We start from the raw sequence: 16,009 nt of genomic DNA on the forward strand, positions 1-16,009 counted from the left end.
AATCGACACAGCTAAATATATCATAATTTTTATGAAGACGATATCAGATCAATCGATAAAGCTCATAAAAATGCTTTTCATCGCTGTATTTCTGGAAATTCCAACCATAAAGTATTTCATGGACTTATGAGACTTCATGAATCTTTTATCTTGTTCTTGTTGGCTGTTAGGAATGTTAACTTAAAACTTATCCGTCCTAGTTAGTAGTTAGTAGTTAGAAGGTTCTTGTCACTTGTAACTGAATGGTTTGAAAGGAGAAAAATATGGTTCAGCCTGAACAGATTCCAGTAATATGGCGTGCAATCACAGAGAAAAGAAACATGTCCTGAAATTTCAGTGTACCAATCATCGGTTCCGATTTGAAGATAACGAATTCGAACCATGTTCTCACAGACATGAAAGGGCGGAGCCTGCCACACGGATCGCCCGCATAAGCGGATTTTAGTTTTAGCGCTAATCTGCAAAATTGATTTGAAATGTCGCACTCAACGCTTACACCTACATAACGCATAAGAATAACGTCTTCGCGCGTTCCATTTCCATCAAATTGCCAGAGAAACTTTGCGTGCAATACTTGCAATTTCTATTCGATGGTGATAAGTGTATTGGTTAGGTTATTAAAACTTGCGAATTGCTAAAGGCTTCACAAGCAAAATAAATGTTAAAGGAGACAACTGTGATAGGATTAACAAAGTTTGAGGACTTTAATTTCTTAAACTGTACTTTTAGTGAGAGACGTTCTTTAAATTATAGTTCTAGTTCACTGAATTGGAATTTATTGTTTTTTTCTGAATCTGGTGTAGTATCATTGCTTCATTGGCTTTATTGAAATGATGAATGGCCCAAACACTCTAGTGCACTCAGATTTTATAAAGAATTGAGACACAAATTTGTGAAAAATTGTAACGTCTCGTATAAACATAGATATACATAACTCGTTAGTAAAACTGTACAAGAAGTATCGATTAGTAAGGAGAGGTTAAACAGAAATTGTATATAAAAATTAGTTAAAAGAATGCTTGTCAGAAATATTAGGATCATCAGTCAAACTGTAGGTCACAATTTCTCATAACGAAGGGGAACCGGAAACTACGACGGAGACTCTAAAGGAGGGTAAGGCGGAACTTTTATAAAAGGGTGGACAGTATCATGGTGGAATCACATTGTCTCATTTTGTCTCATTCTACCGTAGAACGTAGCAGTGTTATCCCACCTACTGTTCTGTACCCGTAACTATGGGTGTTTTGGTGAACTATCGTCTAAGGTATGTAAAGGTTTAAAAAATATTAAAAATCGATTTAAGTTTTTCCGAGAGAAAAAAAAAGGACACCTCTCATACGATTAATTCTAGACAATTTAAGATTGAAAGTACCTTCAGAAAGTAAAAAGTCGACACAAAACACAGTCATTATATTTTGAAATAATGGAGAATTAAGAAACTTGTGGTTATCTGCATCTTATATTTTATACTCTGTAAACATACCAGATATTCTGTTAAAATAACACATGCTATCAACAAGTTATAAAGTTAACAAATAACATGGCGATCAATAACCTTAGCTTGAAACTGTGTTTCATGATCCAACCACTTCAGTTCCTGTCTAACATTATGAAAACAACTTGACACCTCAAACCCTGGCGACATATCCACCTGTACCGCTATATTATTACCGTGTACCTCCACTTCCCCATTGTCACTTACAGGACTGTTTTTATACTCCTCAACAGGGAGGAACTTGACAAGTCTGAAGGGGAGAGCTAGGGTTTGGATTGGTTTGGAGGATATAACACGTGGTGTTATGACGTCATCAAATGCTATACCACGTGGTGTTATGACGTCATGAGCTAGGGTTTGGGTTGGTTTGGAGGATATGTCACATTCGACTCGACTTAGGGCGGCTTCAATGTCACATTGTAGCGCTGTGTTTAGGATCACTGTGTCGCAGCTACCGAAACTGGAGTCGATAACACTTTGTTGCAGATCACTTGAGGTTCCGTCGTCTTCAAATGCTATAACACGTGGTGTTATGACGTCATCAAATGATATACCACGTGGTGTTATGACGTCATCAAATGCTATACCACGTGGTGTCATGACGTCATGACGTGTCATGACGTCATCATCAATGTCTGAAATGTCCTCCACGGTGGTATCTGGAATGTCAAAATATGAGGGTACGCTGGGCAGGGAAATATCATCACAGGAGTCGCTAATCTCAGGGGGTAGATACACGTCTCCAGGTAAGATACTGTCTGTAAAGTAATCAGGAGGTGATTGCAGCAGGCCCTCCTGAAGGAGCAGTGAGTACTCGTCCATGATGGATGGGAGAGGGTTATTATTGGTCGGAGTGTGATCACGTGATCTTGTAATGTCACGTGGTGTGGAGTGCGGAGTATCGCTGTCAGAGTCTGATAAAGTTTTGTGAGCTGTGTTTTGAAGGTGTTCCGAATCTAGATCTTCTAGAAGCTTCCTCATCTTCTCTTTTTTATCTGAAATTATAACAGAAATGCTTTAGAAATTGATCGACATGTCAGTACACATAAATCCTCATATTAATGTTGAACGAATAACCGATTTACTTATCAAAAAGTAAAACAGACAACATCTAAACACGATAAGATATTAACCTTCATCTTCATAGTTTAGAGTCTGAAGGAGGGCGTCCACCTCGGCTTCTTTGAATTGTGGTAAACTGTTACAAGTCAGTGCACAATCTGGATAAAGTCAATATTTAGGAGAAGGAACAAAGGTTAACGCCACGTGACGTCACACAACACCACGTGACGTCACACAACACCACGTGACGTCACACAACACCACGTGACGTCACACAGAGTACTTTTTAAAGGTAAACTGTTACAAGTCAGTGCACAATCTGGAATAACTGGATAAAGTCAATATTTAGGAGATTTAGGAGAAGGAACAAAGGTTAACAAAAAGCAATGTAATAGGAAAAGGTACTTAACTTAATTTAGCTTTAAAATCTAGCAAATAGAAATAATGAACGGGCCATCCTGAACAAGCTAAAAGCAGTGTAACTGGTAAATTCCTAGAAACAATGCGATAAGTTAGAGAACATACCGTGGTTGTGTTGATGCGGAGGAGCAGGATGAGCTGTGCCATCTTGAGACCAGAAGTTAACCATCACCTGAAATATAGAGATCGTAAGATTGTACAGCAGCAAAAAATTTTTCTTAATACACATTTTTTACACAGTGCAGTACTTCTTGATCTGAGCACTTAAACTGGTTTTACCTCCTCAGTATGACAGTATGACATACACCTCCATAGATAATGTATTTATGGTCTCGAGTCGCATACAAATTCTTTGTTACTTCTTGGTCACTTAATCCTTGGTCACTTAATCCTTGGTCACTTAATCCTTGGTCACTTAATCCTTGGTCACTTAATCCTTGGTCACTTAATCCTTGGTCACTTAATCCTTGGTCACTTAATCCTTGGTCACTTAATCCTTGGTCACTTAATCCTTGGTCACTTAATCCTTGGTCACTTAATCCTTGGTCACTTAATCCTTGGTCACTTAATCCTTGGTCACTTAATCCTTGGTCACTTAATCCTTGGTCACTTAATCCTTCATGAAACATAAGGTCACACTGGGCTACAAAGATTGGGCAACTCTGTCCCAAGCCAAAATTGAGTTTTTCAGACAACAGTTATATATATATATAGACAACAGTTGTTTTCAGATACGGGTTTTAATAGGTGATTGTTGTCTGAGTGTTTTTCGGTCACTTGATTCGGAAAAGAGTAGCTGTAATACCGATTGTGACAGTTGAACAGGATACTTTAAATATTCACCCACATACAAAGTCAGGTATTGCACACCAGTCACCAGATTTAAATACTGTTTACATTATTTACTAATTCTAAAAGTTATGTATCATTAATTGTAGTAAGATGTATATTATTGTATATTATGGGTGCTGTGTAGAGAGAATCAGGAAAACCTAAACTCCCCTAACTCCCGACTCCTAGACTTGCTATTGGTTAGCGGAGGACATACTCGACCAATAGGCATAACATGTACAGGGGTAATCTGTATCAAGTGGTCTATAACGTTACAATTTATAGAACGCTTATCGAGACAAGCGCTCCGCTTATATCACATGTTATATCACATGACTGAAATAAGTGGTTATATTTGACGTCCTGAGCTAAGTCTAACGCGAGCAGCCAAATCACGTGAGACAAGCAGCGCCCAATGAGAAGCACGAAACCCTGCCGCTAGCCAATCAGGGCCAAGCGCAGAGAGTGCTCCGTGATGGGTGCCCGGGAGCGTACTATAATAGTGCTAGAGAGAGTTGGCTAGGGTTCATTTGCTGTACAATTATTTTATCCGACTTTTTTAAATCGGTACGGGTAGTAACGTAGATTAATCAAGTTTTATAATTACTATTAATTTATCTCCGATAATTTCCGTTATTGTCGATAACTTCCAAAATCTTATCGGTTATCACCGAAACAGATTATTGCAAACTTAAGAGTGCAATCTATTAAGTTAATTGCTAAATAAAATGTGTGGCTTGATAATATTACATTTTATTTAGTATTTTGATGATTGAGTCGCTATTAATTGTATCTACAAATTCAATTATTTTTAATTACGCTTGCTTAAGACGTACAGAAAATTCATACACAAATTTCCATCAGGAATGTCACTCAAAGAAACAGAAATGTTTGAGGGGGTAGATATCAAAGAGGAGATGACGGACGCTCACCAAGTTAACACTACTTCAACATGGTCATCATCAGTATGCACTTGTAAATGTGAGAAAGACGACAAAAATAACAATCTGAAAGCTGAGGGCGTGCTGTATAATCAGTTTGGAGCTGGTTCAGAACACTTCAACCAAGTAGGTGAAGTTGTAAAGATAGAGGATGTGCCGGCTAATCAGTTTGAAGCTGGTTCAGAACACTTCAACCAAGTAGGTGAAGTTGTAAAGATGGAGGATGTGCCGGCTAATCAGTTTGAAGCTGGTTCAGAACATTTCAACCAAGTAGGTGAAGTTGTAAAGATGGAGGATGTGCCGGCTAATCAGTTTGAAGCTGGTTCAGAACACTTCAACCAAGTAGGTGAAGTTGTAAAGATAGAGGATGTGCCGGCTAATCAGTTTGAAGCTGGTTCAGAACACTTCAACCAAGTAGGTGAAGTTGTAAAGATAGAGGATGTGCCGGCTAATCAGTTTGAAGCTGGTTCAGAACACTTCAACCAAGTAGGTGAAGTTGTAAAGATGGAGGATGTGCCGGCTAATCAGTTTGAAGCTGGTTCAGAACACTTCAACCAAGTAGGTGAAGTTGTAAAGATGGAGGATGTGCCGGCTAATCAGTTTGAAGCTGGTTCAGAACACTTCAACCAAGTAGGTGAAGTTGTAAAGATGGAGGATGTGCCGGCTAATCAGTTTGAAGCTGGTTCAGAACACTTCAACCAAGTAGGTGAAGTTGTAAAGATGGAGGATGTGCCGGCTAATCAGTTTGAAGCTGGTTCAGAACACTTCAACCAAGTAGGTGAAGTTGTAAAGATGGAGGATGTGCCGGCTAATCAGTTTGAAGCTGGTTCAGAACACTTCAACCAAGTAGGTGAAGTTGTAAAGATGGAGGATGTGCCGGCTAATCAGTTTGAAGCTGGTTCAGAAGATTTCAACCAAGTAGGTGAAGTTGTAAAGATGGAGGATGTGCCGGCTAATCAGTTTGAAGCTGGTTCAGAACACTTCAACCAAGTAGGTGAAGTTGTAAAGATGGAGGATGTGCCGGCTAATCAGTTTGAAGCTGGTTCAGAACACTTCAAGCAAGTAGGTGAAGTTATAAAGATGGAGGATGTGCCGGCTAATCAGTTTGAAGCTGGTTCAGAAGATTTCAACCAAGTAGGTGAAGTTATAAAGATGGAGGATGTGCCGGCTAATCAGTTTGAAGCTGGTTCAGAACACTTCAACCAAGTAGGTGAAGTTATAAAGATGGAGGATGTGCCGGCTAATCAGTTTGAAGCTGGTTCAGAACACTTCAAGCAAGTAGGTGAAGTTATAAAGATGGAGGATGTGCCGGCTAATCAGTTTGAAGCTGGTTCAGAAGATTTCAACCAAGTAGGTGAAGTTATAAAGATGGAGGATGTGCCGGCTAATCAGTTTGAAGCTGGTTCAGAACACTTCAACCAAGTAGGTGAAGTTATAAAGATGGAGGATGTGCCGGCTAATCAGTTTGAAGCTGGTTCAGAACACTTCAACCAAGTAGGTGAAGTTGTAAAGATGGAGGATGTGCCGGCTAATCAGTTTGGAGCTGGTTCAGAACAATTCAATCAAGTAGGTGAAGTTGTAAAGATGGAGGAAGTGCCGGCTAATCAGTTTGGAGCTGGTTCAGAACACTTCAACCAAGTAGGTGAAGTTGTAAAGATGGAGGAAGTTCCGGCTAATCAGTTTGGAGCTGGTTCAGAACACTTCAACCAAGTAGGTGAAGTTGTAAAGATGGAGGATGTGCCGGCTAATCAGTTTGAAGCTGGTTCAGAACACTTCAACCAAGTAGGTGAAGTTATAAAGATGGAGGATGTGCCGGCTAATCAGTTTGAAGCTGGTTCAGAACACTTCAACCAAGTAGGTGAAGTTGTAAAGATGGAGGAAGTGCCGGCTAATCAGTTTGGAGCTGGTTCAGAACACTTCAACCAAGTAGGTGAAGTTGTAAAGATGGAGGAAGTGCCGGCTAATCAGTTTGGAGCTGGTTCAGAACACTTCAACCAAGTAGGTGAAATGGTAAAGATGGAGGATGTGCCGGCTAATCAGTTTGAAGCTGGTTCAGAACATTTCAACCAAGTAGGTGAAGTTATAAAGAAAGAGGATGTGCCGGCTAATCAGTTTGAAGCTGGTTCAGAAGATTTCAACCAAGTAGGTGAAGTTATAAAGAAAGAGGATGTGCCGGCTAATCAGTTTGAAGCTGGTTCAGAAGATTTCAATCAAGTAGGTGAAATGGTAAAGATGGAGGATGACAAGGTTTCCTGTGGTGTCCTGGCTAAAGCTGAACCTTTGGACTATAAAGAACTTCAGTGTGATAATTGTAATCTCCCATTGTCACCATCGAAGGTTAAGCCTGCGAAAGGAAAGTCCTCTTCTGTTCCTATACCTACCGAGTCTGATTGTGGTAGTCAGGGTGAAACTCTATCTGGTGGAGAAACCACTCCGTCTGGGACTGGACACAAGTTAAAAAAACACTTACAGACACACACAGGAGAGAAACCTTATTCTTGCAGTTTATATGATTATAGATCGAATCACTCGAGCAATCTTGCTGCTCACAAACGAACACACACCGGAGAGAAACCTTATTCTTGCAGTTTGTGTGATTTTAAATCGAATCAATCGAGCATTTTTGCTAGACACAAACGAACACACACCGGAGAGAGACCTTATTCTTGCAGTTTGTGTGATTATAAATCGAATCAATCGAGCAATCTTGCTCGACACAAACGAACACACACCGGAGAGAAACCTTATTCTTGCAGTTTGTGTGATTACAAATCGAACCATTCGAGCCATCTAGCTATTCACAGAAGAACACACACCGGAGAGAAACCTTATTCTTGCAGTTTGTGTGATTTTAAATCGTATTACTCGAGCAGTCTTGATAATCACAAACGAACACACACCGGAGAGAAACCTTATTCTTGCGGTTTGTGTGATTTTAAATCGAATCAATCGAGTAATCTTGCTCAACACAAACGAACACACACCGGAGAGAAACCGTATTCTTGTAGTTTGTGTGATTTTAAATCGAATCACTCGAACCATCTTGCTACTCACAAACGAACACACACCGGAGAGAAACCGTATTCTTGTAGTTTCTGTGATTTTAAATCGAATCACTCGAGTAGTCTTGCTATTCACAAACGAACACACACCGGAGAGAAACCTTATTCTTGCAGTTTGTGTGATTATAAATCGAATCAATCGAGCGTTCTTGCTCAGCACAAACGGACACACACCGGAGAGAAACCTTATTCTTGCGGTTTGTGTGATTATAAATCGAGTCGATCGAGTGATCTTGCTATTCACAAACGAACACACACTGGAGAGAAACCTTATTCTTGTAGTTTGTGTGATTATAAATCGAATCGATCGAGCATTCTTGCTCAACACAAACAGACACATACCGGAGAGAAACCTTATTCTTGCGGTTTGTGTGATTATAAATCGAGTCGATCGAGTGATCTTACTATTCACAAACGGAAACATACAGGAGAGAAACGTTATTCTTGCAGTTTGTGTGATTTTAAATCGAATTACTCGGGCAATCTTACTATTCACAAACGAACACACACAGGAGAGAAACTTTACCACTGTACTGTCTGTGACATTAAAGTGAAGACGGCTGGAACTTTGAAAAGGCATATGTTGATCCATACTAGACAGTTTGCCTGCGAATATTGTGACTGTAATCCTAAATCTAAGGACGCTTTGTTGAAACACATAAGATCTAGGCATGTGCAACCTCAGTTAAACAAAAGTTAAATCCAAGAAATGTCAGGAAGAAGGAATTTGTAAGTTAATATATTAAAACAGAGAGCATGTTTGGCAGATTTAAGGTTGAGTAGTTGAACCATCACTATACGAATACTATGTTAATGATTGGTCCTTGAGTAAATTTCTCATTTAAGAAATCAGCGGCCTTCGGATGACAGATAGAAATTCGTAACTGTTTTGCTGCTTAAATCGGGCTAATATATTTAATGTCTAATATAAAATGTCTAATATATAATATATAATGTCTCTTTAATTGTCTCTCTTTCTCTCTCTATCAGATGTGTAGGATTTCAGATATTTAACAACTTATATAACAGGGGTGTGCGCCGCCGCCGAACGCCGCCGCCGCCGAACGCCGCCGCCGCCGAGTTTTCAGCCCACGCCGCTGCGCCGAACAATTTATCGGCGGCGCAAACGGCGTGAACGTGGTATTTTTAAAAATTGAATTTTCAAAAAATTACTCAAAAAAATTTAATGAAAAAATTATAAAATCCCTCTAGCATGTCTGACGTCAAGTAGTTCGATGTATCATATGCAATGTTTCATAAAATTGTGAATTCCTGTCATACGATCAACGATGAATTGAAGTGAAATTTGCAACTGTCTAAACCTTATTAATACTAAGTCAATCCTTTAACTAAGTAATGAATTTCCACTTTCTCGAGTCACAACTGAAACTGCCAATTGTCCACAGGCCACGCCGCCGAACGCCGCCGCTAATTTTGGCCACGCCGCCGCCCATTTTGGTAGAACACGGCGGCGCACACCACTGTTATATAACTATTGTAAATTAAATTTCTATTCCGTTAACATTTACTGGCACTTCATGGCCATTCCCAAACAAAAATGAAACCCTAGCCCTAATTCTGAATTATGAACAAGAACAAAAGAAAATTAAAATCGAAATATGAGAATCGTTCTGTGGCCGCCAACGATTTCGGATTTTTGATGTATCTACAACCGCGAGTCATGTTTTTCAGCACGCCGCCCTAGAGTCTCATGTCTTGGAGTCCAGACCCGAATAAAATCATATTAAAACCCCACAAGAAACATTAAATAATTTACAAAGTGTTAAAATGAGAGTTCCAACAATTATTAGAGCAGTACCTGCCAGAGAAAGAACTTCCACCCGTTCACTAAATACAGCAACTTGAACCAGGAACGCTAAAACAGTATCCAAATTTCTCATCAGGGACACGGTTGCAGACTTCTCATAGGAGAGTCCCTTGTTAAGAGCTAGGAGCTCAGCTACAGATAAAGATCCTACTCCTAGCATCAACAAGCGAGGAGAGTAGCAGGCGGGGTAGATGTAGGAATGCCTGGCTATTGTCTGGAACCCCAAACCTCCAAGACTACTCGCAAAGACCATGTAAACTGCAATTGTTACACAGTTGACACCTTTGCCAATTCTTCTTTGAACTGTGTAAGTTGCACCCATGTTCACTGCCCCTATAATTGGAACCAAGTTGTAGTACCAAGGTGATACATTCTCTGTATCGTCAGGGAATAGGAAGGTAGGTTTAGCGATCATAAATATTCCGATTATTCCAAACACCATTGATATTATTTGGGGAAGGGCCAATTTCTCCTTCAGGAATATTCGACCGAATATGCAAGCAAAAACTGGCGAGGCGAAAATGAGTGCTGTAGCATCTCCTAAAGGAAGATTTTGGTAACTCCATATTTCGGACAATCGCACCACCACACTGAACATGACTCTTAAGAATACCAGTTTCTTTAGGGGGAACGTGAAGAGAGAAATTCCTTGAAAGGTCACGAGCGGGAAGAATATCAGCAGAGAATTTATACATGTTATTATGATTAATTCTCCGGTAGGAATGTCCTTTAGAAACTTCGTGAGGATACTCTGCGATACTGCACATAAAATAGCTATTATTATCAGTCCAATTCCTTTGGCACGATTTATGATCGATGTTGTTTTCTCAAAAGGAGCCTCTTTTAGGATTATTTCCTGTCCGTCTAACTCAACTGCATCTGAAATCGTCGTGTCATCTTCAAACTTTAATAAGCTTAATGTTTCTGCTTGTTTTGATATCCCAGCATAGTCCTCCAAAAAATCTTCTGTATCATTTCTTTTGGTAACGTATTCAACAACGACCTGGTTTACATTAATTCCTGTAGCTACTGTATTATTTCTTGTAACCCCGACTATTTCCGCAACAAATTCATCATCATGTCCCGCGGCTTGAGGAAGTCTTTCAATCAACCTGGTTTCATCACAGTTTAGTGGTGTGTCACGTGGTGTGCCACGTGGTGAAATCATGTCGTGATCGTGGTTTAACTGAGAGTTGGTTCGATGATAAAGCATACTAGGAAAGAAAAGAAAAGGAAACATGATATTTACTACCCCGCTCATTTGAAGGAACAAAACGGTGCTCATTTCAAAACGGCTTTCCAAACATGATTACAAAACTACAAATCTATTACATTTATTAAGTACTAGGAAGCCCGTGGTAACAGGGATGAATCTAGTAGTTTTCTATTTCTTTGGCAGTCAGTTTTTATCGCGTCAAAAAATATCCGTCACAACCAAAGATACAGCCGAGTTAAATGTTGCTTGTACTAAACACAGCGTAATATCAACAAAACCGATCAAAATGACGTTAAAACAATCATTGCACGTGCACGTGCGTGTAACAATCCTCGTTACCATGGTCACTATGCAACTTCCTATTTCTCGTCTGATTTGCACGTGGGCGGTCGTACAGACAGAAACAATTCTCTGAATTATAGTAGAGATAATGCATCGTGATGGAACCGTTTTATGCGGGTAAAGACCTATTTTAAAAAGAAGCTATAATAAGACCCAATATAATAATGGTCTTTATTCTTATAATTAAGCAGCACAACATTAACATTAAACAGATATAAGTTCGAATTTTTATAACAATATGCTAATTGCTAAACCACTTTAAACTTGAGGTGTCATTACATCATGATTGGTGTGAATTAATCGGTACTATTTCAATGCATAACATGCTAGTGCGAAAGAATAACAATGATAATTATCATTCTTATTTTTATTGGGGCACTTTGTTGCGTTTTAAACTGCGAATTTTTTAGTCGTTCAAAATTGTTCAAATTTTAACACACTTTCGACCCGATAAAGGGATCCGAAAAAAGTACAATCTTTTGTGTGATCAACCGTTACACTACACTCTCAGAGATGTATACAGTACCACTTACAGTACCACCTATCAGTAACTGACACCTACCCCACCACCAATGGAACACGTGTCACAGTCACGTGTGACGAAGACTACTCACTACACGGTGATCACATGTCAGAGACATATCAGCTACATTTAACATTAGCCGACCTCGCTGCTTGTCTCGTGAGGATTGAAGGGTATCTATCTATCTAAATAGATACACATTTTTGATAAAATTTGACTGGAATATGAGGGAACGAATGATCAAACCTGACTTTTTATTGATTGGGTAACCCACATTAAAACATTGCTGTTGGCTGTTGCCCAGGTTAAGTTATAATACAGTAAGTACAGTAGAATAATCCATTTTGAAGATCTCCAGTACTATCACTCTAACGCAACGTTACCATGGTAACAGTTAACATTTAGCATTACTATGTTCCCAATAAAGCTTGTAATTTAATCTCACTTAAGATGGGGGTGATGAGGAAATTGCATGACTTTATAACTTGCAGGAGGGGTTGGGGGCGCCACCACGTAGCCACTAGGGAGCCAAAATGTAGCCTTGTAAATATTGTGCACTTGTCTGCAGTCATTGGAGGGTGGCAAAGTTCTAACTATTTTGAGCACGGACTACGCTCTTATTGTACACAAACGTATCAGTAAAAACTGTTCAACTTATTTCAAAATGGCATAAAGACTCATCTTATATTGGCATAACAATTACAATTCATGCAATATAGTGGATTATACACACAGAATTACAACTATTGTGTACTCAATAGAGTAATTATCACTTTTGTATCCTTGTATCCTTGTGTTCACGCAGGCAGAATAGTAAGATAATGAAAGGTTACAGTGAAATAAACGCAATTATATGGAGTAAGTAGTCAGAGGGAATACTGATGAAAGTAGTCACCTGAATGTTTGACCCGTCTGGCTGTGTAGTTCCATCGCACGGTATGTTAATTGTAGTGACACCCTCACTTTCTACTATCTGGGTCACGTGGTTGGGTCACGTGGTTGTTAGAATATTTATAGTTTTTGTTAAACGGTGATATTTATAAGCATTCAATGTAGAAAATAAAGCAGAAATATAAGATCAAGATAGACAACTTGATCACATGATTTAAAACGATTATACAATGAAAATCTGTGTACGATAAATGAAAATGCAGCAGATTTGAACGTAAGAGAAGGTATGCAGTAAGAGTTCAACAAGAAACACCAACCTCGGCCTCGGAGGAGAAAGATTTCTCAGTAGGAGTTTGCAGATAAGATCTGTGTGACACTGGTGTTTGTAGATAGGATCTCGCAGTGATTGGTGTTGAACAGTCCGTTCTTGTGAACTAGATTTTTGTTTTAATTTAAAGGAGAGTAGAAAACAGCAATAAAGTCTGACTTGGACAGTTGGACAACGGTTAAGAACCAAATCTTAAAGATTTGCTGTGGTCACTAATGCAAATGCTCCGAACAAGCGCCTTAATATAAAGTTCTGAATTTCTTACCAAAAGATTTCCATCTGTCAAGTTTTTCAGGATCTTCTTTTTTGCAGACATATCACCCGAGCAGTCATCTAGTTCCTTTGTTTGTGTTACACCTCGCTCACATTCCTTGTCCACATTCTCTACCGGAGAGACGTACCGATCAACTGCATCAGGTTTTGTGTAATCAGTGTTAGTTACAAATATGTGATCAAACTCCTGTCTCCCATCCAATGTTTCCAAACCAGCCTGGGAGTAACAGTCGGGAACTATCCTAGTTATAGAAAGTTCCTCGTGCTTATTTGTGTCGGATAAATTCGATAAATCCAAGATTTTATCATCACTTTCAGTCAGCAAACTCTCTTCCTTGGCATCCGACAATAACTCTGTAGCTCCCCCTTCATTCCCAGTACTTTCCGTTTTCGGTCCTTCCTCTTGGAAACTGAACATAATTTCAGTGTCCGAACACTGAACTGAGATCTCCTCACGAGATTTTATCTTTTGAAGCTCCAAATCCTCAGTGCTAGTGTCTCTAGACGAATAACTGGCATTGTTATTCCTTTCCTCGAACACTATGCTAGTTTGACAGTCAGCATCGGTCAGCGACACAGCAGGGCTCGGGTCACAACAATTTGAAGTTTCCTGAACTGAAAGCTCCATCCCATCCAAATCATCTGAACTGTACTGACAAGAAGATTCCCTCATTACTGGAGATTCAGGGACCCTCAAGATAACTGGGCTTACTCCCTGTAGGATGTCACGTGGTATGTCACGTGGTATGTCACGTGGTATGTCACGTGGTATGTCACGTGGTATGTCACGTGGTATGTCACGTGGTATGTCACGTGGTATGTCACGTGGTATGTCACGTGGTATGTCACGTGGTATGTCACGTGGTATGTCACGTGGTATGTCACGTGGTATGTTAGTTGGGGTGGTGGCACGTGGAGTGAGACACTCTGGAGTACCCACTGGGGTAACTTCTTCAGTGTGGAACATCGGGTCAGGGATAACTTCTTTCATGAATTTAGACAGCTGAAATTGTAGTGTCATTCATAGTCAGAATTAATGTGGGGACAACTTTAAATGGATCAACTCTCATTAATCTATCAATCTAAATCAGTTAAACGTAAGTTTACTGTTCAATTCTTCAGTTCAGTGAAGAACATTGATATTTTTATAACGAAAATAGAGTCAACCAGGGATATTAAAACTATTATTGGTCTTAATCGTATCATTGAATTTACCTCGGTGGCAAACAGAATAAGTTTGTCCTCAGTAAGAACTTGCGGTTCTTCATCTTTATCTTGTAGGATGTTGCTCTGTAAAAATTAAACTTATTACAATAACACCTACATTTGCACAAACGTTAAACCAAAAATAATCCACCATGGCATGAAAATTTCTATGTTTATAAAATTAAAAGTAGCTTACATGACACTGTAGAAAGTTCCCCAGAGCATCCTCTGTTCTATCAGGGACAAAGGTCCGGTACTCCGAGATATTTGAGAAGAGACTTTGTGTACTACCAACACTCGGTAAGCTGAGATTACAGCTGTTTTTCAAAAAGAAAACTATGAGTAAAAAATTACAAGAGATGAATACGAGCAAGGCTTGAGTAGGTTTTGCACAAATGCGAAAGAATCTCAAAATAGCATTATACAGTTATACAGCCTATCTGTAGATAGAATGATTAAATTTGCACCTGCTAATTATTTGAAGCTACATACCTGAAATAATCGTCCTCCATGAACCGTCCCTGGCTAAGTGTTTCTTCGTAAACACTGCTAGCTTGCTCCAAACCAAGACCGAATCTGTTCTGAAAACATTATAAAATAAATTTCCATAATTCATCACCCAAAAACCCTCACCTCTTTATGTCATATTCTCAAAAGTCAAATCATTATTGATATCAGACATGATGTGATATAATTATATACATATGTATGAAATAACTGACATGAAGTTAAACATTGTAGATATAAACTAACTGTGTTTAGGAGTTCAGAAGGCTGATGCAGATGTGAGTTGCTACTTCTCTTAGGCTGTTGCTGACTAGAGTTGTCTCTATCGAAATCATTAGACTTGATTTGATTTTGTATACTCGATGCCAAACCTATTGCTTTGCTCATAGATCTGATTCTGGTTTTGATGTCCTCAGAAGAACTTGATCGCAAGGATTTCTCTTGGTTTGATCTTGAATCATTGATTATACCACTATCAGTCACTGATGTGTCATCTTTTTCTGCTAATGTTGCTTTTTTAGCTGCTACACGGCCCTCAACACGTTTCCAGAGGTCTTCATTTGAAAAATGTCGTTTCAGTGGAGGATCAGTTTTGCTCTCAGGAGAGTTGACATTTCTTTTCCCATATTCGGATTTCTCCTGGAGACGTTTCAGAACTCGATCTTGCAACAAATCCCTGAAGTTTTGTTTGTCTTCAGATGGCTTGCAAACTTTTTTGTCTATGTTGTGATCTGTTGTATCTAAACGTATCTGCTTATCTGCGTTGTTGTCTTCTTCGGATGGGGCTACAAAACTTTCACATGTAATATTCAGAGGAAGGACATTTAAGTTGTTCAGTTTATCAGTCTCCATGTGTCAGCATTTTAACATTATCTTACAGGAACCTCACCATACTGTCTAATTATGATAATAAATTCTGGTTAATACTTATACATTTTTAAATGTTCAAACAGGTAGCAATAAGCCATTTAATAATGTATCACTAATGAATCACTAAAAATGTATAAAGTGTACATCCAAAGACACAGAAAAGTTTTAAGATCCCTATATATTAACAGGAAACAATGTAACAGAGTCGATATAT

General features: G+C 39.1%; 2 protein-coding genes across 3 annotated transcripts in view; one reads left to right on the top strand and one right to left on the bottom strand.

Annotated features, from left to right (window-relative positions):
- The window catches only part of LOC134822198 (dimethylglycine dehydrogenase, mitochondrial-like), a 93,398-nt gene that overhangs the window by 52,344 nt on the left and 25,045 nt on the right, over positions 1-16,009 (top strand).
- On the bottom strand, positions 893-15,841 carry LOC134822342 (uncharacterized). 2 transcript variants are annotated; one of them, XM_063833357.1, is made up of 11 exons: positions 15,172-15,830; positions 14,911-14,999; positions 14,615-14,723; positions 14,428-14,502; positions 14,098-14,215; positions 13,205-13,914; positions 12,929-13,045; positions 12,616-12,693; positions 3,083-3,149; positions 2,629-2,715; positions 927-2,490 (listed from the first exon to the last, which is right to left on the bottom strand). In XM_063833357.1, the coding sequence occupies exons 1-11, from the start codon at positions 15,775-15,777 to the stop codon at positions 1,529-1,531; spliced, it is 3,018 nt and encodes a 1,005-aa protein (XP_063689427.1). In that variant the 5' UTR covers positions 15,778-15,830; the 3' UTR covers positions 927-1,528. The 2 variants fall into 2 exon arrangements, with proteins under 2 accessions (XP_063689426.1, XP_063689427.1); XM_063833356.1 differs by having other exon boundaries at positions 893-2,490; positions 13,205-14,215; positions 15,172-15,841.

This window comes from Bolinopsis microptera, chromosome 10 (genome assembly GCF_026151205.1).
Source record: "Bolinopsis microptera isolate Bmic1 chromosome 10, MBARI_Bmic_1.0, whole genome shotgun sequence".
NCBI classification, from domain to species: domain Eukaryota; kingdom Metazoa; phylum Ctenophora; class Tentaculata; order Lobata; family Bolinopsidae; genus Bolinopsis; species Bolinopsis microptera.